The following is a 25,056-nucleotide window of genomic DNA, read 5'->3' as shown; positions in this document are numbered from 1 at the left end:
AGCAACACAATCTGTCTGGTCAACAGTTACAGGAGCCCTACTCCCAAAGTTAACTTGGTTCCTTCCATTTCTAGGCTCCTTAGTGGCCATTATTGCTCTTTTTGGCCCTTGTCTGGTTAATCTTTTGGTTAACTTTGTATCTTATAGGCTCCAGCAGTTTCAAGTAAGGCTCATTATGGCTCAAGGGTTTCAATCCATTCCAGCAGAGGGTGGCCCAGGTCCCTACATGTCCTTGAAACAGTCAGCAAGGGACTTCTACACAATGGCACCCCGCTCCAGTACTTTTGCCTAGAAAATCCCATGGATGGAGGAGCCTGGTAGGCTGCAGTCCATGGGGTGGCTAGAGTCGGACACGACTGAGTGACTTCACTTTCACTTTTCACTTTCATGCATTGGAGAAGGAAATGGCAACCCACTCCAGTGGTCTTGCCTGGAGAATCCCAGGGACGGGAAGCCTGGTGGGCTGCCGTCTATGGGGTCGCACAGAGTCAGACACTACTGAAGCGACTTAGCAGCAGCAGCAGCAGTGTAAGCTAGGGTCTGAGACCCCTGTCCAGCAGGAAGATGCTTCAGAAGAGGAAAACTTCAGCCCCTTAACCCTTAAAAACAAGGGGTGTGAAAGCTCACAGGGCGGGAATGAGAGAGACTGAGGACTTGGGACCCTTTGCTACAGTGTTTGCATGTGGACAAATGTCTCCTTGAGCAACAGAATATAAAGAAACTAAAGGACTAAAAATAACTGCTTGCAAGTTTTGAGCAAGCTCCAGGGAGTTGGTGATGGACTGGGAAGCCTGGCATGCTGCAGTCCATGGGGTCACAAAGAGTTGGACAGGACTGAGGGACTGAATTGAACTGAAGTAAAGCCTGAACAAATTATAAACAAGGTACAAAAAGACCAAAAACCCAACTGCTACTTCTGTGATGTCCTGAGCAGAAAGAGGGTATTACTCATGATCCCTGCACACAGCACCAAGGGGGTGGGGGGTGGGTGGGCATACCTCCTAAGCCACCCCTGCCAAAAGACCCCCAGATCTGCCCCCGCCCTCATCCCATTTAAGGGACCAACTCATGCGCCCCTCCCAACCCAGGGAACCAGCAAGGGAATGTGTTACTCATTTTTCGCTCTTTCCCGAAGCACAACTCCCAAGAAAGCCTGAATTTCTTGTCAGTTTCTTAAAGTTTCTAGGTCAATTCCTCGTCAATTTCTATGAAGTTCTGGAATATGTCAGACTATAAACTACAGGATTCCGCATTTATCTGTGTATGAAGAATGAGATAAAGCCCACTATTTTGATCTAGCTGGTGCTGTCAATAATAACAACAAAAGGTAAAAACAGGTGTGAAGTTCTGTTTGATATTTTGAGCGTTATCACCTAAGATTATCATTATAGAAAATGGATACCCAAAGCATCAAAGCTCTAGAAATGTTCATTCTCGTAAAACCTACCAATTTTTTAAAACTTTTTTTTTTTTTTAAAGACATCATTATACACTCGAGGCACTTTATGTTGCTGGCTTCCGGGAGATGACGTTCAGAACGGTCAATAAGTGCCATTCGGCTCCCGGGTAGAGCGCAAACGTGATGTCATCGCGGCGTGGGGCGCGAGCCGGCGTTGTGGCGGAAGTCCTGAGTCGTTACCACCGAGACGCACGGGGATGGGCGACTGCCGCCGGTGGCGGCGGCTCTTCCGTGTCGCGTCCTTGCGCGCCCCCGCGTGGCAGTCAGCGTGAAGGCCAGCCTCTGGATTTTGCGGCTCCGCGGCGAGTCACCTTGCGGCTCCGGTCGCCCTGGATCCGCGCTGTGCCCAGCTCCCGGCCCGGCCCAGCGCCAGACGAGGGGCGACGCCTCGAGGTAAAATCTAGGAGGTGCAGGAGGCTAACTGCAAGAGGCCCTGTTGTCCCGGAGAGGTCTCTCAGCGGCGCAGAAGAGCGGGTGCGATGATGGAGGAGGAGGAATGCGGTTTAGGGAAGTCGTGTGCCCGCTCTGAGCCAGTGGCGGCTGCCCAACCCGCGGGGTCCCCAGGGGAGACCCCCGCGGTCGCCGCAGAGTCCCCGGAGCTCGCGAACTACAGTAGCAAGTGCGTGTTCTGCCGGATCGCGGCGCACCAGGATCCCGGCACCGAACTCCTGCACTGTGAGGTGGGCTGCGACGCGCGACCCGGCGCGGGTGGGATCCGGAACGCCCTAGGGGAGCTCCGCTTAGGGCGCCTCAGCTCAGGGGGGCCTCGCCGGCGTGGATCGGGTGGGGACGGTCCTGGGTAAATGGAGCTGGGGGAGGCTGGGTGTCCTAGTGATACAGACAGGCTTGTTTCTCTAGGCGCCGGGAGTGTCGCCAGCCTCGTTTACTGTTCTAATGGGAGAAAATGTAGATATAAAACCTCTCTCCGCAGCTGCCGAGGTGGTCGGTGGACAATAGTGACCTCTGATTTTATTAAAGGAACCTCCCCCTACCCCACCTCCCCCCACTTTTCTAGACACTGCCTTTACGTTCTGCAAATATACTAAAAACAAACTAGTAGATAATAGATGATGGTCACTGTGAAAAGCATCACAGTGACCCATTTGTTAGATTGAAAATAGGTTGGCAGAAGTGGTCCGTGGTCACACAATTAGTTAATGCATTCTGATTTCCACTAAAGAGTCCAGTTCCTTAGAAGTGTTATTATCAGTTGGGATATGTGGAAATTTTCAGAGCATTTAGACTTTGCTCAGATATTTAAAAACAGATATCGGGTAGGCACTTTCGTCTACCAGCTTGACTGGCCTTTAAAGAAATAGTCTTTTGAAAGAATCAGCTCCAAAGATTCTGGGCTTTGTTTTTGTTTTGTAGTAATCATTCATTGGTTAAAAGTAAATTGAATTCCTTCTAAGCACTGTTGGAGATTCAGTGGGGAGCAAGGTAAATAAAGGCTAGTAGTCCCTGTCTACATTTTATAATCTAAAGGGTGGAGTCAGTACCCACAGAAGAGGCAGCTGATAGTGCTCCGTGCTATGGTGAGATGGTTTTACTACCTGCAGTATTTTGCAAGGCCCGTGGGAGGGGCACCTGACCAGACTTGAAGGGTTAGGGAAGAGCTTCCAGAGGAAGTGAGACATGAAAAAATAAGTATGGTCAGGTGAGGAGGAGGAGAAAAGAATGTCTTCGGTAAAGAGAACCTTCCGCGGTTTGATCTCTGCCACAGGCGAATAGAAATTCAATCTAACTGGAGCACAGATAGAGTTTGAAAGGGTGAGTGGTAAAAGATGAGGGTGGAGAGGTAGGCGAGGGCCAAGTTATTAAGGCTGTTGTACTTCATGTTAAGCAGTTTGGGCTTTATTTAAAGAGTGAAAGGAAGGAAGCTCCACAGTTTATTGCTACTGTTGATGCTGGGTTGGAAGAAAATGGTTGAGGTCCATGAAAACGTTTGATCTTTGAAAGATCATCTGGTACCCTGGGGGAGAATGATTGGGAGAGGACCAGGCTGGAGGCATAGAGATTGGTTATGAAGCTGTTGAGGTAATCCAGCCTGATATAAAATGTAATAATGGGGATGAAGAAAAGCAGATCAATTTAGGAATAATTAGGGGTCTGACAATGCAGAGGTCTGCATTTCTAGCCCAGATGATAGGAACTGCCAGCTTATAGGTGGAAATTGAAAAGAGGGAAATTATCACCCCACGGATGAAGGAGCCTGGTAGGCTGCAGTCCATGGGGTCGCTGGGAGTCCTACAGGACTGAGCGACTTCACTTTCACTTTTCACTTTAATGCATTGGAGGGGGAAATGGCAGCCCACTCCAGTGTTCTTGCCTGGAGAATCCCAGGGACTGGGGAGCCTGGTGGGCTGCCGTCTATGGGGTCGCACAGAGTCGGACACGACTGAAGCGACTTAGCAGCAGCAGCAGCAGCAGCAGGACATATTTGTAGGGTAGTGAAGGGATCCCTGCACAGAACTCTAAAGAACCCTAACATCGTAAGAGACAGGTAGAGGATGAAGACCTGTAAAGGGGACAGAGAAACAAAGGGGAAAGTAGGAAAGCGAAGAGAAAGGAATATGTTGAGGAGATAGGAATTGGCAGCAGTATCTACCTTCCCTCATCCTCATATCTGGGTTGGATGACTCTCCAGTATGCATGCAGAGAGGCCAACTTAGATTAGAACTGGTTTTGTCCCCAGGGTGATGACCGCTGACCTTCAGGAGAACAACTGCAGTGCAGTGATGGGCCAGAGGGCAGATCGCTGATGAAAACCTCAAGATTCAACCTAAAACATTGAAGACAGCAAAGACAGACAACTTCTGAAGGAAGTTTGGCAGTCTTGGGGAGTAGGGAGAGATAGTGGTAACTACAGGAGGAGGTGGAGTTAAGAGAAAGTTTTATAAAACAGGGAAGTCTTTGGTGTGCTTAAATCCCAATGGGGAGGTGCCAATGGAGAAAGGTTTAAACTGGCCCCAAGAGGTAGAGCTTTGTCCCTGGGAAAGAGGAAATTCAGTCACCCGTCCATTACTCAGTATTTACATGAGTGCCTTCTGTGTGCCAGACACTGCTGGAGGCATTGGGATACAGCAACAAATAAAATGAGCAAAAATCCCCATCCTCGAGGCGCTTACATTCTACTCACAGGAAATAGACAATAAGCAACATAATAAATAAAATGCATAGTTTCTTAGATGGGGAACAACAAAAGAGAAAAGGGATGCAGTTTTAAAATTTTAGTAAGGAAATGCTTCACTAAGAAGGTGGCATTTGAGGACTTCCCTGGTAGTCCAGTGGTTCAGAATCCGCCTGCTAATGCAGGGGACACGGGTTTGATCCCTGGTCAGGGAACTAAGATCTCATGTGCCCTGGAACAACTGGGCCCGTGCACCACAACTGCTGAGCTGGAGCCCATGCCTGCATGCCTCAACGCAAGAGTCCGTATAACACAACAGAGATCCTGTGTGCCACAGCTAAGATCTGATGTAGCCAAAGAAATTTTAAAAAATTAAGAAAAGAGGGTGGCATTTGAATAAAGCTCTGAAGAAGGAGAAGGAGCAAAGTATATCATTTATAAAGTACAGCTATGTCATATAGAATATGACAGATATACAGTATATTTGTGATATTAAAATATCATGTGGTGTCATTGGAGATCAGCTTGTCAGTCACCTAAAGTTTAGATGAGCAGTATGGATACTGATCATTTCATGGCAAATAGATGGGGAAACAGTGGCAACAGTGTCAGACTTTATTTTTTGGGCTCCAAAATCACTGCAGATGGTGATTGCAGCCATGAAATTAAAAGATGATTGCTCCTTGGAAGAAAAGCTATGACCAACCTAGACAGCATATTAAAAAGCAGAGACATTACTTTGCCAACAAAGGTCTGTCTAGTCAAGGCTATGGTTTTCCAGTAGTCATGTATGGATGTGAGAGTTTGTGTAGAAAGCTGAGCACCAAAGAATTTATGCTTTTAAACGGTGGTATTGGAGAAAACTCTTGAGAGTCCCTTGGACTGCAAGGAGATCCAACCAGTCCATCCTAAAGGAGATCAGTCCTGAATATTCATTGGAAGGTCTGAGGCTGAAGCTGAAACTCCAGTACTTTGGCCACCTGATATGAGGAACTGACTCATTTGAAAAGACCCTGATGCTGGAAAAGATTGAAGGCGGGAGGAGAAGGGGACTACAGAGGATGAGATGGTTGGATGGCATCACCGACTCAATGGACATGAGTTTGTGTAAACTTCAGGAGTTGCTAATGGACAGGGAGGCCTGGTGTGCTGCAGTCCATGGGGTCGCAAAGAGTCTGACACGACTGAGCAACCGAACTGAACTGATGGATACTGATAAGGAAGTTCATGATACATGTACAATTGCCTTTCGTCATTATTCTTGTTGAAATCAAGATTATTGGTATGCATATGAGGTCCTTGTCCCAGTTGAATTTTAGTTCTTGGAATGGAGAACTAATGAGCAACAGTGCATTCTGTCAGTGTTTTTGAGGGAAACTATGCTTAAGGCAATGGCACCCCACTCCAGTACTCTTGCCTGGAAAATCCCATGGACGGAGGAGCCTGGTGAGCTCAGGCCATGGGGTCGCTAAGAGTCGGACACAACTCAGGGACTTCCCTTTCACTTTTCACTTTCATGCGTTGGAGAAGGAAATGGCAACCCACTCCAGTGTTCTTGCCTGGAGAATCCCAGGGACCGGGGAGCCTGGTGGGCTGCCGTCTATGGGGTCGCACAGAGTCGGACACGACTGAAGCGACTTAGCAGCAGCAGCAGCATGCTTATTGATACTGATTTTAGTTTTTACTTAATTTTTAAGTAGGAGAAATTGAATAAGCTTATTTAGGGAATATAGATTTTTCTCTTGGAAAAGCTTGAAACTCAAATGTTAATAGATTGAAAGATTCACTGTTTTGTTTCCTTTTCTTTTTTCCTTACATTACTATGTAGAGTTTATAAAACAGAAAACTGATGCCATACAAAGCTTAGCACAATATACTGGAGTTTGTTTTCAATATTTTGAGTCTTTTTTAATGCTGTAAAGTGGCAAATAAAAAAAATTTTTGGAAAAAGTTTTAAAATGTAATCCCATGTAGATGCTAGATGATGCTATAATTGAAGAAAATGTGACTTTGGAAAAAAACTAAATTTAAAAAAGAATTTATCAAACTTGCTATGATTCTGTTGTCACACCTTTAAAAGTAGGCTCTTCCCCTCCGTGGGATTTTCTAGGCAAGAGTACTGGAGTGGGGTGCCATTGCCTTCTCCGAAAAGTACATATTAGGAGGAGAAAAACCTTAGGGTAGAGATGGAGAAATATATAATGAAAATTTTTTAAAATTTGGGATTATAGTAATGAATTTAATAGCTTCATTCATAATTTTTTCCTTGAAATTGACTTTAAAAAAGTCTTTTTCTTCTCTGGGATAAATGAGTGTCTCATGAAGGAAGCTAAAGCTTGTGTTTATGGACATAATGCATAATCACAAAATTGCCCAATGGAGATTAGTTGTAACGTAAGTACCATTTCCGTATCAGACTGAGATTTATGATGTCTGACACATGCCTCAACTGCATTAGGAAATTCTTTTTAAAAATTTAGTAACAAATGACACATTTTTTTTTTTTCCTTTAGAATGAAGACCTAGTTTGCTTCAAAGATATCAAGCCAGCAGCACCTCATCATTATCTTGTGGTACCAAAGAAGCATTTTGAAAACTGCAAATATCTAAAGAAAGATCAAATAGAACTCAGTAAGTGGATGGTGGTATTCTTCACGGTCATATCATCTTGAACTGGCATCAGTGATGGCAGTGACAATTGAAATAGTTGAGACAGGTATTGTGATAAAGGAGCATGTGGCTTTTTAAACTGTCACTATGAAAAATTTCCAATATATACAAAAGTAAAGAAAATATTTAGTATAACCTTTATGTCCTTATCATCAAACCTCAACATTTATTAACTCGTGGCCAGGCTCCATAGTTGTGGCACACAGGCCTAGCTCCTCTGTGGCACGTGGAATCTTCCTAGATCATGGATCGAACTTATTTCTCCTGCACTGGCAGGCAGACACTCTACCACTGAGCCATCAGGGAAGCCCTTTAAGTATTTACTTTTTTTTTTTTAAGAGGAAGAAATGTGTTTATGCTTGCTTTTCTTTTTCTAATATTTCTTCATGAAAGCTTTTATAACTGTTGCAAATCAAATGTTCCTAATTTTGAAGCAGCATAGTAGATGTTTTGGATTTCATTATATAATACTGTTTTTACTGATTTTGTGTATATTTGAATCTCTTCATAATAAACCTTTAAAAGTCAATGCAATTAATTTTTTTATGGTCTTTAAAGTTAGGAAAATAATAACCATATAGAAGAGCTTAGTAACAGTGTCAAGCCCTGTGACTATAATTAACATTAATAGAACTTCACCTAACTATAGAATACATATTTTGTTATGAGCACATGTTTACCAAGATATACTCTGGACAATAAAGTAAGTCTCAGTACATTTTCAAATGATCAAAATCTTATATGTTGTCTGATGACAATGGAATTACATTGAAGAAATAATAAAATCTAGAATAGTACTGAATATTTTTAAATTAACCCACTTTTAAGTAACTTCTAAATAGTTCAAAAAAGACAATATTTTGAATTGATTGGTAATAAAAATATATATCAAAGGATTATAGAATGTAGCTAAAGTATATAGAGTAAAATTTATAGCTTTAAGTGCTTATGTTAGACAGGGAGGTATAAAACCAATGATCTGTTTTCAGTTTAGGACACTAGAAAGAGGCAAGCAAAATCAGATAAAAATAAGAATAAAGAAGGAAATAATAGAGTAGATACCAATCAATGAAATAGGAATGAGACAATTGGTTTTGCTTAATGTAGTTTGGAGTTGATTTTAAGTGAATGCATAACATAATTGTCATGTCTTCTCAATGATCTATTTTTATCATTATAAAACATTCCTTAATCTCTGGAAATACTTCTTGTGTCTATTTTGTATGATATTAATTTAGATACCCCAACTTTCTTATTACTTGCTGTTTGCCTTGGGTATCTTTTTCTATCCTTGTGTTGTTGTTGTCATTAAGTTGTATCCAACTCTTTTGAGACCCCGTGGACTGTAGCTTGTCAGGCTTCTCTGTCCGTTGGATTTCCTAGGCAAGAATACTGGAGTGGGTTGCCATTTTCTTTTCCACGGGAGCTTTCCGACCCAGGGATGGAAGCTGTGTCCCCTGCACTGGCAGGAGGATTCTTTACCACTGAGCTGCCAGGGAAGCCCCTTCTATCCTTTACTTATAATAAATTGAATATGTATATTTAAAGACGTGAAGATAGCAATGTAATTGCATCTGGCATTTTAAAAAAACAATATAATGTGGAAATCTCCGTCTTTTAACCGGAGCATGTAGTTCAGAAACATTTAGTATAACTATTGGCATAGTTGGGTTTAGGTCCGCCGTCTTGCCATTTGTTTTCTATTTGTCCCACTTGCTTTTTGTTGTCCTGTTTCTTCTTTCCTGCCTTTCTGTGGTTGATCAAACATACTTTTTTTTTTTCAAACATACTTTTAATATTCCACTTTAATTTATCTCCTGTCATTTTAGCCAATTTTCTTTGTATTTTTTTAAACTAGTTGCTATAGCGAAATTAAAATACACATCCTACAATTATAACAGCCTACTTAGAATTAGCATTGTATCAATTCAAAATATGAGAAACTTTGCAACACTTTGTTACTGTTGTCATTTATATTTCATCTATATACTTTATAATGCCATGTTACTGTTAAAATGATTAAATAGTCATATGTCCTTTAAAGAAATTAAAAGAAAAAACAGTCTTTTTTATTTATTCAAATGTTTGGCATCTTGGGGGTATTTTTTTTTCTCATTTTATACTTTCGAGAATGGTTTTATGTTGAAAGCAAAAGCAAGTTGAATAATCACACAGGTCTCCATATTGAACCAGAAACCAGGCAACATTCATCTGAATATTTTCAGTTTAATTTGTCATCCAGTTAAGATCTCTGGACTAGATTTATGGTGCTGAAAGTCCTTCTCCATCTTGTTACATGGGCAGTAGCATGCTTCTACCATCTCTCTCTTAGTTTAAAATTTTTTCATTGAAGTATAGTTGATTTTCAATATCGTGTTAGTATCAGGTATACAGCATAGTGATTCAGTTATACATGTATGTATATATATTCTTTTTCAAATTCTTTTTCCTTACAGGTTATAACAAAATACTGAGTATAGTTCCCTGTGTTTTACAGTAGGTACCTGTTGGTTATCTGTTTTACATATAGCGGTGTATATATGATAATCCCAGCCTCCTAATTTAACCTTACCCCACCCCCTCAAATCTTGGGAGACTTTTGAAAGAAAGCAAGATACAGTTTGGCTTGAGCTTTTTTTTTTTTGACTGAGTGGTACTGACCTTGTCATGGAAGCCTTCCCACTCAAGCCTGACTTAAGAGAAGCAAACTGATAGCAATGATTTTAAACCTCTTATAAAACTATCCTCTGCAGATTCTCTCACTTCTTCTCTTTTTAAATGCTTGATTACACCATTCAGAAACAGAAGGGATCTGAAGTTTGGCACTGTGCTTGAAGATACCAGGTTGCCAAAAATGTTTTAATGGGGAAGCATATCCCATCTGAAGACCGTGAAACACTGAGACTAAGATGCTAAGGCAGATGAGAGTTTGGAAAACAAAACAAACATTTAGTCACAGCAGGGCTAGTGTATAGGGGGTGTCATATTCCTAATTTAAGTTCAAAGGCAAATTCAAAGTTTTCTTGTCTTCTTAACTCAGACAAGTTTTGTGTAGATACTTGGTTTCCTTATGATTAGAATTAGACCACAGCGGATCAGATGTCCTAAGTAGTATCACTTGATAATATCCCTCAAGAGCTGTTTAGAGTCAGCTCATGTGTGATAGTTTGTGATAGGTTGAACCTTCATTTCAGGTATTGATCAGCAAACGTCTCAGTAACAGAGCTGTTGAAGAAGTCTTTAAATGTGTATCTATTTGATATGACTTTTTACTAGGATCTAAAAGTTTGGGTTAATAACTTGGTAATGAACTTAAAGTCTCCTAGAGCATAATGTAGTTCTTTCCTGTTTTACAGTTGAGAACATGGTAACTGTTGGAAAAGCCATTCTAGAAAGGAATAATTTCACTGACTTTGAAAATACAAGGTATGTCTACTTCCAGATAGAAACCAATACATACAGTTGGTTTTTCTCAAATGTTATTTCCTCGGGAAAATGAAAGGAGAGATGCAGAGTTCATGGTTTAAATGAAGTTTTCCTGAAAGTGAACATATTGTTCATTAGTAAATTTAATAAACAAAACTTTTCACATCTCAACATCTTCTAATAAGCACCACTTAGAGTTTAGACAGACAGGAATATTCAAGCAGTGGGCAGGTAAAACTAGTTACTTAGTCTTCTTTGTTCAGTATGTGCATTCCTATAAAATTGTGTATAAACTGAATTTCCTTAGGGAAAAAAATCTAACTTACTTTTAGTATTCAAGAAACTTAAAGTGATGAAAGTTTTTTTAGTGATGCTAAGGAAATGACCACTTTATTTAGGAGAAAGCATGCCATCTACTGGTCATGTCTTAGAAGTAAGGACTCCCTACTTCTACTCCCTGTCCAGTGACTCAGCATTTTTTAGGAAAATTAAAGATAATATGATAAGAACTGAAAGTGAAAGTGAAGTCGCTCAGTCGTGGCTGACTCTTTGCGATCCCATGGACTATAGCCTACCAGGCTCCTCTGTCCGTGGGATTTTCCAGGCAATAGCCCTGGAGTCGATCTTTGCGACCCCATGGACTATATAGCCTACCAGGCTCCTCTGTCCATGGGATTTTCCAGGCAATAGTCCTGGAGTGGATTGCCATTTCCTTCTCCAGGGGATCTTCCCAACCCAGGGATCGATCCCGGGTCTCCCACATTGTAGACAGATGCTTTACCGTCTGAGCCACCAGGGATAAGAACTGAAGTAAGATATAATGCCAGCTCAGAATTAATAAGAGTTATACAGTGCCATAATATTCTGTGAAAGCTTTTCTTGATGAGGACTTTATCTTACTGTGAACCTCAACATGAGAAAGAATGGTGTGAATACTCTGAAGTTCATGCAGAAAACCAGTGGAAGAGTTGTTTGAGTGGTCATCTGTCTACCTTAGGTAACCTGTTCTGGGTATCTTTAATACTTATGTGTTTTAACCTGAAAATATAGTTGTAAACTATTGTAGAACTAATCTGTCAGTTATCTCGTACTTTTCTGTTTCAGAATGGGTTTCCATGTGTCACCATTCTGTTCCATTGCCCACTTGCACCTTCATGTTCTGGCACCAGCTGATCAGCTGAGCTTCATGTCAAGATTGGTTTATAGAGTGAATTCCTATTGGTTTATCACAGTGAGTATTACTGTTACGCTAGCAGCATACAAAAATATTTGCCCTTTTGGTTGTAGTTTTTCTTTTCTTGGCAACAGTAGATACTTACTAGATTTGGTCATCTGTTTTAACATACTATTTGCACATATCCAAAATAATCTTTGTAATTTGGGGGACTTTCCAGGTCATCAGATCTGTAGGAAGAGACACCGTGGTCAAGTCTCTGAATTGTAAGCAGAGGATATGATATAGAAGTTCGTGGCATTAATAGTTCTGAATTCTGCCTCCATTAGTTATTCAAGTGACCATGTGCAAGTTACTTAAACTTTTTAAGGCCCAAGTTTTTTGTCTACTACTGACTTATAGGTAATAGTGCCTGCCTCTAGGGTTCAGAAGAGGATTGATGATTTAATTAACATGGTGCAGTGGTAAGGAGTCTGCCTGCCAATGCAGGAGGTGCAGGAGCCGAAGGTTCGATCCCTGGGTCAGGAAGATCCCATGGAGGAGGAAGTGGCAACCCGCTCCAGTATTCTCGCCTGGAAAATTCGGTTGAAAGAGGAGCTAGGTGGGCTATAGTCCATGGGGTTGCAAAGAGTTGGACACAACTGAGCGACTAAGCACAGACACACACAAACACACACATGTGCACAAAGTGCTTAAAACTGTACCTTGCAGATAGTAAGGGCTCAGTAAATGCAGCCTGTATCATCATTAGCCTCTTCGTAAAAACAGAGAGGCAAGTAGCATCAGCCACTAAACCTGAAGTTGAAGCTGTGAGTCTAAAAAATTGAAGAATTCTGCTTTGCTAGAGCAACAGTAGAATAGAATTCTACTGATTATAAGCTTGTAACCCGACAGTCAAGCTTTTAAATTATTAAATTTATTCAGTTTAAATTTAGTCAAGTTATTAAATGACTCTGTCTTTCCAGGGCCACTTGACTAGTAATTTACCAGTTTCTTATATGTCCGTGATGATAAGGTGACCTGTAGCAGCTATATCTGAAAAACCATCAAATTATAAATTAAGTAATTACCATTAGTTAATATGTATTGTTATTATAGTCATATTACAGAAGAAATGAAAAAACATTTCATTTTTAGAAACTTCATATTTCAGACTTATTATCTCTTTCTTCAACTTGTCCAGATTATTTTATTTAATTAAAAATATATTTAAGATGTACATGTGTGCATGCTTAGTTGCTTCAGTCATGTATGACTCTGTGTGACCCCATGGACTGTAACCTGCCAGGCTCCTCTGTCCATGGAATTTTCCAGGCAGGAATACTGGAGTGGATAGCCATGCCCTTCTCCAGTGGATCTTCCTAACCTAGGAATGAACCCCTGTCTGTTACATTCCTGCATTGGCAGATGAATTCCTTACCACTAGTGCCACCTGGGAAGCCAAGATGTATGTGTACTTCACATTAAAAAATGGGACATTTTGTAGGAAGCTGGTGTGGTCTCTTTAAAAGATTGGTATGATAAAAAAGAGGTATTTTTTTTATCTGTATTTCTCATTTTCTATACTATGTTTTATAATAAAAAATAATTTAAATACATTTTTATAACTTCTAAACTGTATTCCTTAAAAGATTTTTTAGTTGGGAAAAAAATGAATGAACAAAGTTATGATATCTGTTAATGGTTCATCCTGGGAATCTGAACTCTTCTTAAATATAGATATTAAATATGTATTATGAGACTTTGAAAAAATCAAAATAAAGATATTAACATTTATTCTGAAATCTTATATAGTATTCCAGATATATAAGATGATTGAGTAAAGTATCTGAAATAATACAACTAGAAGACCTTAGTTTTTATTCTTTTTTAAATAGATTTTTTTTTTTTTTAAAGAATTTTAGGTTCACAGCAAAATTGAATGGAAAGTTCAGAGAGTTCCCATATATCCTGTGTCCCCACGTACTCACAATCTCTCCCACTATCAACATCCTACACCACAGTGATACGTTTGTTATAATCCGTGAAACTACATTGATATATCCTTATCACTCAAAGTCCATAGTTTTTATTAGGGTTCATTCTTTGTGTAGTATATATACTGTGGCTTTGGACAAATGTATCATGACATATATCCAACACTGTAGTACCATGCAGAGTAGTTAAAGTGCCCTAAAAATCCTCTGTGCTCTGATACTCGTTTCTCCCTGCCCCTTAACCTCTGGTAACCACTGATTTTTTTTTTTTTTTCCAAGTCTCCAGTTTTGCCTTTTCCAGAACATCACATAGTTAGAATCATATTGTATGTAGCCTTTTCACTTCTTTCACTTGGTAAAATGCATTTCAAGTTCCTCCATATATAGTTTACTTCTTGATTTTTAAAAAATAATTCTTACTGAGCTTTGGCTGTGCTGGGTCTTGGTTGCTGCACGGGCTTTTCTCTAGTCTTGGCGAGTGGGAGCCACTCTCTGCTCATTGCGGTGGCCTCTCTTTGTGGAGCACAGCCTCTAGGGTGCACGGGCTTCAGCAGTTGTGGCACATGGGCCCGGGAATTGCAGCTCCTGGGTTCTGGAGAGCAGGCTCAGTGGTTGTGGTACACAGGCTCAGTTGCCCCACAGCCTGTGGGATCCTCCCTGGCCAGGGATTGAACCCTTGTCTCCTGCATGTGCAGGCGGGTTCTTTTACTGCTGAGCCACTAGGGAAGCCCCCCTAGTTTACTTTATAAAACTTTAGTGTTATATATTTCTTTTTCTTTTTGAAACTTTCTGACAAATAGGCAATGTGGATAAAAATCTGCCTATTTATATACAAAATATTAAATAAACACCTTTCAGTTCAGTTCAGTTCAGTTCAGTTCCTCGGTCATGTCCGACTCTTTGTGATCCCGTGAATTGCAGCACTCCAGGCCTCCCTGTCCATCACCAACTCCTGGAGTTCACTCAAACTCACGTCCATCAAGTCGGTGATGCCATCCAGCCATCTCATGCTCTGTCATCCCCTTCTCCTCCTGCCCCCAATCCCTCCCAGCATCAGAATCTTTTCCAGTGAGTCAACTCTTCACATGAGGTGGACAAAGTACTGGAGTCTCAGCTTCAGCATCATTCCTTCCAGAGAATACCCAGGACTGATCACCTTTAGAATGGACTGGTTGGATCTCCTTGCAGTCCAAGGGACTCTCAAGAGTCTTCTCCAACACCACAGTTCAAAAACATCAATTCTTCTGCACTCAGCTTTCTTCACAGTCCAACTCTCACATCCATACATGACCACTGGAAAAACCATACCCTTGACTAGACGGACCTTTGTTGGCAAAGTAATGTCTCTGCTTTTGAATATGCTATCTAGGTTGGTCATAACTTTCCTTCCAAGGAGTAAGCATCTTTTAATTTCATGGCTGCAGTCACCATCTGTAGTGATTTTAGACCCTCAAAAAATAAAGTCTGACACTGTTTCCACTGTTTCCCCATCTATTTCCCATGAAGTGATGGGACCAGATGCCATGATCTTAGTTTTCTGAATGTTGAACTTTAAGCCAACTTTTTCGCTCTCCTCTTTCACTTTCATCAAGAGGCTTTTTAGTTCCTCTTCACTTTCTGCCATAAGGGTGGTGTCATCTGCATATCTGAGGTTATTGATATTTCTCCCGGCAATCTTGATTCCAGCTTGTGCTTCTTCCAGCCCAGAGTTTCTCATGATGTACTCTGCATAGAAGTTAAATAAGCAGGGTGACAATATACAGCCTTGACGTACTCCTTTTCCTATCTGGAACCAGTCTGTTGTTCCATGTCCAGTTCTAACTGTTGCTTCCTGACCTGCAGACAAATTTCTCAAGAGGCAGATCAGGTGGTCTGGTATTCCCATCTCTTTCAGAATTTTCCACAGTTTATTGTGATCCACACAGTCAAAGGCTTTGGCATAGTCAATAAAGCAGAAATAGATGTTTTTCTGGAACTCTCTTGCTTTTTCCATGATCCAGCGGATGTTGGCAATTTGATCTCTGGTTCCTCTGCCTTTTCTAAAACCAGCTTGAACATCTGGAAGTTCACAGTTCACGTATTGCTGAAGCCTGGCTTGGAGAATTTTGAGCATTACTTTACTAGCGTGTGAGATGAGTATAGTTTAAAAACAATTGAGAGTTTTTCGTAAGATTTTTAGGAAAAGAATATGTAGTATCCAGCTCTTCTGTTGTGGCTTATTATAATAGGAGTGCCAGTAAAATTATTTCATATAGGCTATGGTAATTAGAATAAAGATATGTTATTTTTTTAATTGCAGGCTGATTATTTGATTGAAAAACTAAGAACATGAAAATGTCAACAGTGGAAGATTTCCTAATCTTGGCTCAACATAGACTAATATTTTCATCTCTTTGAAGTCTAATTACAATTGTAAGGTTCACTGGGTTTTATGAGAAGCTATTACTGGGTAGCCTTAAATTGTTTCTTCATGTTTGTTTCCTGAAATGTGTGATATAATCATATAAATTCTTTGTCATTGACTTTGTTTTAATGGCTCCTGTCTAAGGTATAAGATACTCTAGATAAAATCCCATTAAAACAAATTCTGTTAATCAAGAAGGGCTCTGTATTTTTTTAAGAAATTAAAATATTTTTATTTCTCTGTAAGTAGTCAGTTATAATAGTGATTTATTTATGAAGAATAAACTGGTATAAAAGTACTTTGTTGGAACGTTTGTTATAGGAAGGAGAGAAAGAAATTACTTATTGATTGTTCTGTAATTTTACACGTAAAATTTCAAAATAAAGAGTACCATACTACACAGTGATCTCTGATCTTGATGGAAAGAATTGTATATGTGTCACTTTTTACTCAGACTTCAGATGCTGGTTTTCACTTCCTGAAACCTAGCATCTTTGTAATAAATTGATACTGAAAGCTATATAGTATATATATAAAATTAACTTTTCTCTAACAGTGAATTTGCTACAACAAATCAATTTGGTTATCCAAGAGAATTCATTGTAATGGAATTTTACCTGTAAGAATATAAATGGGGAAGACACATGAAGTGGTTTTATTAATATATTAAAAACTGGAGGAAGCTGCTGCTTGATAATTTGTTTACTATACCAAATGAAAATTAGAATTAAAAAGTGATTAGACCTGTGTTTTATCATGAACAAGCCCTGACTTGAAAGTAGAGATGGATAGGCGTGGATGAGAAAATGTACTTTCATAATACATTAATATTACTGATAAATCATTTCATGAGACATATTTGTTTAGGAATTTGGTGCTAATCTACACTAATAGTAGCGAATGTGAATGAAAAATAAGCACTGAAAGCTGATCTTACGTTGTGCCAGTGTATAATTGTACCATGCACATGAATATAAATGAACATAAGGATTAAAGTATTGATCGTGGAAATAATCTGAGAAGACTAGTTTTTTTTTTCTTCCTTTTTGGGGGGCATTATATTAAACATAGTTTTAAGTAATGAAATACTTATTACAATTACAATGTTTAGTTACAACCTCTAGAGTCAATATTGTCTAGTTCATTTATTCACTCAACAAACATTTGCTGAGCATTTAAGTTGTACCAGGCACTGCCAGGATCAGGAAATATAGAAGTGAGAAAGGACCATCTGCCTTTAATTGCCAATACAATGATCAGACAAACGCAGTGAGTACAAGTTGGTGTGTTAAGTATCAAAGTGTCCATAGCCGTGTCTATAGAGAGGGAAACACTGGAGACAGGTGGCAGAACTAAGTGCTCATGACTCAGTGTTAGGCAGGTGGATCGTGGACGTTAAGGCCGAGAGACGAACGTGCACTTTCCTTGGGTTTTGCCTCCATTATTATTTACTTTACAATTGAATATCCGGATTCCATTGTATTCACTGGAGGTGGAGAGAGGGGTTGCTACTGCTACTGCTAAGTCGCTTCGGTCGTGTCTGACTCTGTGCGACCCCATAGACGGCAGCCCACCAGGCTCCCCCGTCCCTGGGATTCTCCAGGCAGGAACACTGGAGTGGGTTTTCATTTCCTTCTCCAATGCATGAACGTGAAAAGTGAAAGTGAAGTCGCTCAGTCGTGTCCAACTCTTAGCGACCCCATGGACTGCAGCCCACCAGGCTCCTCCATCCATGGGATTTTCCAGGCAAGAGTACTGGAGTGGGGTGCCGTTGCCTTCTCCGGAGAGAGGGGTTATGGGCTCTCAAAATCATATTTACAAGTTTGTCAGCACTACTGTATTAAGTAGCTTGCTGAGCACCTACGCAGATTTGCAGTCACATGTTCCTATAAATCAGTTCAGCCGTGACCAGCTTCTTCAGGAAAGGAGTTTTCAACATGTGCAACGTGTCGTGCTTTGTGACCTTGTGGTGACATAATGGACAGTATATGATAGTAACATGTAAGCTTTTTAAGGAATTCTCAGAATTCTCAGATGCCCTATGGGCTTCACAAAAAATGTTGATTAGCCATTTGATTTAATCTGTATGGGGTTATACCCTCTCATAGTAAGCTTTTTTCCTTTGCTGGAAAACCCTTGGAGCCTTAAATTTTTAGTGGCACTTCTCCTGTCAAGGTTAATAATTGAATTATGACAACTGAAATTCACTCAGCTTTTGCAGTAATTTAATTATTAGGTTTATTTAAGTATACAGTTTAATTATTAGTTTATTTATTTAATTATTAATATCTGGTAACGCTAGCTGCTACAGTTATAACATTAGCTCAGTAAAAATGCTAATTCATAACCTGTCTTAAAAATGTTTAAAGTAGTATCAAGAGCGTTATTAATGCATGTTGTGATACTATTTTTGGTAACTGCAGAATTTTAAAATTCTTAATAATGAACTGTTTCAAATTGTTTACTTAGCTAAATTTCTGCTAAATAAATATGGAAAAATATTGTGTGAAATTTTGTCTCTCTGGACTTTAAAAAATTTTTTTGTTTTTAAAAGATTGTGCTTTTTTAGAGTAGTTTTAGCTTCATGGCGGAATTAGGAGAAAGGTACGTAGATTTCTTATACTTCCTGTCCCTACACATGCAAGGCCTCTCCCATTATCAAGGTTCCCCACCAGAGTGGTGCATTTGTTATTAATACAACTGATTAACTTACATTGACACATCAAAATCACCCCAGAGTTGATAGTTTATCTTCAAGTTTACCCTTGGTGTGGTACATTCTGTGGGTTTGGACAAATAGATAATGAATGACATGTAGGGGTTTCCCAGGTGCCCAGCGGGTAAAGAATCCACCTGCAATACAAGAGATCCGTTTAATCCCTGGGTCAGGAAGATCCCCTGGACGGCACAGCGACCCAGACCAGTATTCTCGCCTGGAGAATCTCATGGACAGAAGAGTCTGGTGGGCTACAGTCCATTAGGGTTGCAGAGTCAGACACAACTGACACGACCGAGCACACGCGGATGCTCCCTAACGACCTGTATCATTATGGTATCATAAGACTGTGTATTGAAGGAAGCTAAAACAAAAATCAGTTCATTCCTGTAAGTGCCCAAAGTCGCTGCCTTTCCAGACACTCATCCTCTCTTGCCTTGAATGTTACTAGAATCTGTCGACTGGGCTTTCTGCTTCCGTTATTGGTTCCGTTCTAACACAGCCTCCATCAGAGTCCATTCTAAATTACTGACCCGATTATGCAATTTTCTTTCTTATGAAAACGTCCATTTACCATCAAGATTATTCAGCAACCTTTTCAGCTTTATCTCCTGTTCTCATAGTCCACATGCCAGATGTTTTTTACTATTTCAACTAAACTGAGCACACCTCTGAAAATCTGTTCACTTTTAAAGGCCAGGTTAAAACGTTGCCTCCTTAGGGAAGTCATGTCTGATACTTCCCATCCCCAACCACAGCATTATTAAATGTACCATCAGCTGTGGTCCATGACATTTTATTTTCCTAGCATAGACCTTACACAGTCTAGCCAGGAAATATGGTGTATTTCTTGCCATTGGATTTAAAACTCTTAGTTGGATGATTTTTTTATCCTTGTATTCCCACTGCCTTAACCCGGTGACTGATGCATACCACCACTCAGGAAATATTGTATTTTAATTTCTGCGTCTCTTAAAACATTACCATAACAAACCAAAATCTGGTCAAGCACCATGATTTAACGATTTCAGGCAGCTTTCAATCCCAAAATCAAGAGTACAACCTAGATGTTAGGACCTTCCTGGCATTACAGCAGTGTCCATGACCAAGATAACTCAGGTTTGAAACCTCAGAGATTCCAAAGAATCCACCCACATGAAGCATTTCCTGCAGCTAACAACCGTACCTTTGCAGGGCAAGAGGAAAGCGTTATCTAGCTCCTGCCATCTTGTTGACTCACTTTTCCTCTACTTCTTCTCTCCTTGCCTTGGGGACACATTTATCTCACTTTCACTCTGGAATTTAAAAACTTGCTCTGAAGCCTCAGTTCTAATCACCATGCCTGGGCCACAAGAACTCACCTACCTTAGGAGGTTATACTGGAAAATCACCATGGACGGGGGAGCCTGGTGGGCTACAGTCTGTAGGGTCACAAAGAGCTGGACACAACTGAAGTGACCTAGCACAGGAGGCTATATTAGGTATTTTCTCAGCTAAGGAGATTTATCTTTGATTCTCATTCTGGCTAGTAAGAGAGGAATATTTTCTTGTTATATTTTCTGAGAAAATATTTGCAGTGTTTTGCAAATTTATCACATAAATTCTCCTCCCAAAGGTGGGTGCGAAGAAGGCAAAACATGCTATTATCTCTGGTACCTGGGACTCAAAGCCCATCCATCATCCATGCCCCTGTCTCCTCGGCAGTGATTCTCAAACCTCATTGTGCATTCAAATCACCTTGTGGGCTCACTGAAAACAGACTACTGGGCCCTACACTGGAGTGTCTGATGTAGGGTGGGACAGGATTTTGCATTTCTGAGTGGTTCCCAGGTGATATGCTGGTGGCTGCACAGTAAATAAAAACTGAGGAGTTTTTAAAAAATAACTGTGTTCAGGCCACATACCAGGCAAATTATAGAGTCTCTGGAGATAGATTCCAGGCTTTGTAGTTTTAAAAAGTCTTCAGGTAATTCCAGTGTGCAGTTAAACTGGAGAACCTGTGTCCTATGGGATTGAATAAACTTCTCTGGGCCCTATTACAGTAGATGTTCAAGAAAATCTTTCTCTGGGACCTGAAGCTAACTATATATGATTATTTTCCTACTCGTGGGAAGCAGCTAGGATCAAGAGATGGTGATTATTGGGAATTGTACCTAAATAAAAATCTGTGTGTGTTTTTTTTCCCCTAGGAAAGCTGCACACCTACTTAATATCTGCAAACAAATGGTGGCCCTAGTGGTAAAGAACCTGCCTTCTACTGCAGGAGATACAAGAGACAAGAGTTTGATCCCTGAGTTGGGAAGATCCTCTGGAGCAGGGCATGGCAACCCACTCCAGTATTCTTGCCTGGAGAATCCCACGGACAAAGGAGCCTGGTGGGCTACATTCCACAGGGTTGCAAAGGGTCAGACACAACTGAAGCAATTCAGCATGTACACTTGTCAAAAGCCTTTATTTAGATATCATATTTTGCTTCTTATATTTTAGGAAGGAAAGAAGGAAGCAAGAGAAGGAAAACGAGGAGGAAGAAAAAGACGAAAGATCTGGCTCAGATAAAACACATGCACTGTGAACTTACGCCTAGTACACAAGTTCTGCCCAAGAGAAGTAATAAATGGCATTATATGGCAATAAATGGCATAATAAATGTACATAAATGTACAAAGATGTGCAGAGCCACCTGAGCTACAAAGCTGAAGCCTGGAGCAGTGCAGATGATACCCAGGTCTTGCATGGCCTTGTATTTGAAGTGGAGTAAAAGACTGAAACCATTTTTTCATATCTTGCAATCGATCTCATTGCAAACAAAAGAAATTAAGGACAGGCCCTAAGACGAAAGGCATCCCTAATTTTGGCAGCAGCCCCTAGGTCAGGCTCCTTTTGGAAAAATTGTTTTGATTTCATGCAGTTGCTCAGTTGGGGAGAGTTGGCTTCCAGCCTAACTCAATCACATCTGCCTGGAAGTATATGGCCCTTGATTATTTGAAAGTGGCAGGACGACCAAGAGAGAAGGCTGAATCTCCAGCCTGTTTCCCTTCACACTTTTTTCTATGCACAGATTGTGCTTCACAGGAAGCAAATTAGTTGGTCTAGTTTGCAACTGGGACTTCAGGTTTGTTCTGGGGAGTCTTTCGACCAGAAGATGGAATCTACTTTTATCCTCATCTAGAGATCTTGCTTGTTGGAAATTTAGCCTCCAGGAGCTGAGTTTGAACTCAGAGTCCCACTTTGTTCCGTTTTGTTTCCTGAAAGCAGCCAGTTTTTTTTTTCTCTTTTCTTCCTGAATTATCTTCATTAAGACTGACAATGCCGAGTATTCTTTTGAAATCCTGTGAAACAGAACTCCCTCAGGAATGCTTCATATAGTGAAGTTTTCACTTCTTATATGACTTGTTACAACAAATACGTACTTTTTGAACTGCTCAGAATCCCCTTGCTTTTAATTTGTTGCAAAAATCTAGCCTTAATACATACTTTTCTCCCTCTAATTGATTCACAATCCCTGTGGTTCTTTGCGACACCTAAACACTTTTCAAGTGTTAGATGTTCAGTTAGATGTATGGTCCCACTTCTGCTGCTGGGCCTGTTAACTCTCCTTTCCTAGCTTCACTATGTCCTACTAGTCTCAACACTGTAGTGACCTATTATAACCTGAACTCAAAATTCTCCTCTCCTGACTTCCCGGGAATACCTCTGGGTTTTTAATATGAGCAGCCTATCCCAGAAGCTCCAATCTCACAAGAGGAGCCGGGTCTCTAAGAGATCTGTCTGGATAGATGAAACAAAAATGGAGCTTTGGATCAGCTCCCAGAAGACAGAATTTGAACCTCTTAACTCCTTCCAGTACTTTTTTTTTTTTAGTTGGAGATGCAAACTATGATATATAGAATGAATAAACAGCAAGGTCCTACTGAATAACACAGGGAACTACATTCAATATCTGATAATAAACCATGGAAAAGGATATGAAAAAGAATATATATATGTAGAACTGAATCACTTTGCTGTACACAAGAAACTAACACAATACTGTAAATGAACTATACTTCAACAAAATGATTTTTTTTTTTAATTGTAAGTCTCTAGATGCTAGTTTGAACACCAAATTCCCAAATCCATACCTTCCTGCTGCTCCTTAACTACTCTAGAAAGCCCCAAAATGTTGAACAGTTCTAGCTGTGATTCCTCCAAAGGCAGTTTAATTGATCTCAGAGTAGTTTCACACTAACCTTAATGGCCTATGCAGGGTTAATTTCTATCTCCCCGGACCATGTAGCCAACGCTTTGAGATTCATGATGCAGATGCTCTCCTGCTCATTTCTGGAGTGAAGAATTAGTGGTGATTTAGTTATGAACCTTAGCTTAAAGGATCTCAACGTGAAAAATCTGTGAAACTTGAATTCATCTGGGTTCTCCTAGGGCCAGTATTCTCACTTGGTATTTCATCACAGCACCAAATCAACCCAGCCATGAAAACCAGCATTTCTTTAAAACTTAAAAAGCTGTTCCATCAAAATCTCATGTATAGTATTTAATCATTCTGAGAAGCTCGGGGGATAGGGGTTTATCAAGCACTGCACATCCTTGCCCTAACATTTCATTGGGTCTGTGCCTACCTTGGCCTCTTTTCTTAAAGGAGTCAACATCTCCCTTTTCACATCTAGTAGTTTTATTCCTCTCTGAAGCCTTGGCCAAGAGACGTTCAGAAGCTCACTTACTTCAAGTGGGCTTATCAAGACATTTTACCTAAAAAAAAAAGTAGATGGCTTGTTAAGAGGAATTCTCATACAGTTTTTTTTACGAGAAGAAAAATATCCTTTTTTTTTTTTTTTGCCCTACATGTACTAAGTTGCTTCAGTCATGTCCAACTCTTTGCAACTCTATGGACAGTAGCTCGTCAGGCTTCTCTGTCCGTGAGATTCTTCAGGCAAGAATACTGGAGTGGGTTGCTATGCCCTTTCCCCAACCCAGAGATCGAACCCACTTCTCTTACGTCTCCTGTATTGGCAGGTGGGTTCTTTACCACTAGCACCACCTGGAAAGCCCCTTTGCCCCATACAATTTATTAAACTCTTTATGTAAATTATCTCAATCAGAACAATCCCTTAAGCGAGGCAGTATTATTCCATTTCTGATAAAACAGCGTAAAAGAGGCAAAGAAATTTGCTTAAGAGCATATAGATGGTAAACAGTGGAACTGAAGTTTGAACCTAAGACTGACAACAGCCTATGCTCTTAATCAATTCCACTAAGCATCAGCTATGATCTTGGCACTTGATGGTGGGGATATGCAGAATACCAACCCTTCTGTACTTTGCACAATATTATGTACAATGTAAAACAGGTCTCAAAAGCACAAAAGACTCAGTACCCTCAAAAGCAACAACATACACATAGAATATGTAAATTATTAGAACTTATGAACTATCTGCTATCAAATCTGTGCCAGTGTGAATAGTTAGAAGCAACTTACATCATTGTTTTAATATACAATTGGCTGTGGACTTGTCACGTGAGCCTAACACCACAACTCAGGTACAGTTGATCCTTCAACAAAACCGTGTGGGTGGGGTCTTGGGGAAGGATTAGGGGTATTCAGCCCCTGCAAAATTGAAAATCTGTGTAAAAATTTATAGTTGGCCCTTCAACCTCTAATCTTGTAGTACTTTAGTACTCAGTGGAAAAACAACCACCACCACATATAACTGGACCCCAAGCAGTACAAATCCATCTTGTTCAACGATCAGCCGTACTTACTTTGAGGAGGGCTTTCCTGGTGGCTCAGACAGTAAAGCGTCTGCCTACAATGCGAGAGACCCAGGTTCTAATCCCTGGGTCGGGAAGATCTCCTGGAGAAGGAAATGGTAACCTACTCCAGTATTCTTACCTGGAAAATCCCATGGACGAAGAAGCCTGGTAGGCTACAGTCCATGAGGTCCCAAAGACTCAGACAGGAGTGAGCTACTTCACTTTCACTTTGTTTTCTGTGAGGTACAGAATGGATTGTTGAGATGACCTCCGTCCTCAAGAGCTGAGTCTAATTGGCTTACAAGGCAAGTATCTTTGAAAGTTACCGAAAATATAAAAAGGATACTAAATCT

General features: G+C 40.4%; 1 protein-coding gene and 1 long non-coding RNA gene across 3 annotated transcripts; both read left to right on the top strand.

Annotated features, from left to right (window-relative positions):
• Positions 1 to 1,292: 1,292 nt before the first annotated feature.
• HINT3 (histidine triad nucleotide binding protein 3) lies at positions 1,293 to 17,253 on the top strand. Of its 2 annotated transcripts, none has more exons than XM_086316329.1 (5): positions 1,293 to 2,139; positions 7,103 to 7,220; positions 10,616 to 10,685; positions 11,790 to 11,916; positions 16,135 to 17,253. In XM_086316329.1, exons 1-5 carry the CDS (start codon positions 1,939 to 1,941, stop codon positions 16,165 to 16,167), a joined length of 549 nt encoding a protein of 182 aa, XP_086172455.1. In that variant the 5' UTR covers positions 1,293 to 1,938; the 3' UTR covers positions 16,168 to 17,253. The 2 variants fall into 2 exon arrangements, with proteins under 2 accessions (XP_086172455.1, XP_086172454.1); XM_086316328.1 differs by having other exon boundaries at positions 1,335 to 1,852.
• Positions 17,254 to 21,144: 3,891 nt separating this feature from the next.
• LOC147365704 (uncharacterized) lies at positions 21,145 to 22,443 on the top strand. The gene is made up of 2 exons (XR_015132317.1): positions 21,145 to 21,330; positions 21,443 to 22,443. It is a non-coding gene; the product is annotated as an uncharacterized LOC147365704 (long non-coding RNA).
• Positions 22,444 to 25,056: the final 2,613 nt, after the last annotated feature.

This window comes from Bos grunniens, chromosome 9 (genome assembly GCF_055505025.1).
Source record: "Bos grunniens cultivar Pamir isolate PY7600 chromosome 9, Bosgru_T2T1.0, whole genome shotgun sequence".
In the NCBI taxonomy this organism is placed as follows: Eukaryota; Metazoa; Chordata; class Mammalia; order Artiodactyla; family Bovidae; genus Bos; species Bos grunniens.
The sequence above is the reverse complement of the archived record's forward strand: the minus strand, read 5'-3'. Positions and strand labels throughout refer to the sequence as shown.

What these genes read in the sequence shown, in the direction of transcription:
- HINT3 (XM_086316328.1), top strand. Translation starts at nt 1,583, where the DNA reads ATGTCATCGCGGCGTGGGGCGCGAGCCGGCGTTGTGGCGGAAGTCCTG. An exon ending in ACGAGGGGCGACGCCTCGAG is followed by an intron (nt 1,853 to 7,102) that starts GTAAAATCTAGG and finishes TTTTTCCTTTAG; the next exon opens with AATGAAGACCTAGTTTGCTT. An exon ending in ATTCCTATTGGTTTATCACA is followed by an intron (nt 11,917 to 16,134) that starts GTGAGTATTACT and finishes TTTTAATTGCAG; the next exon opens with GCTGATTATTTGATTGAAAA.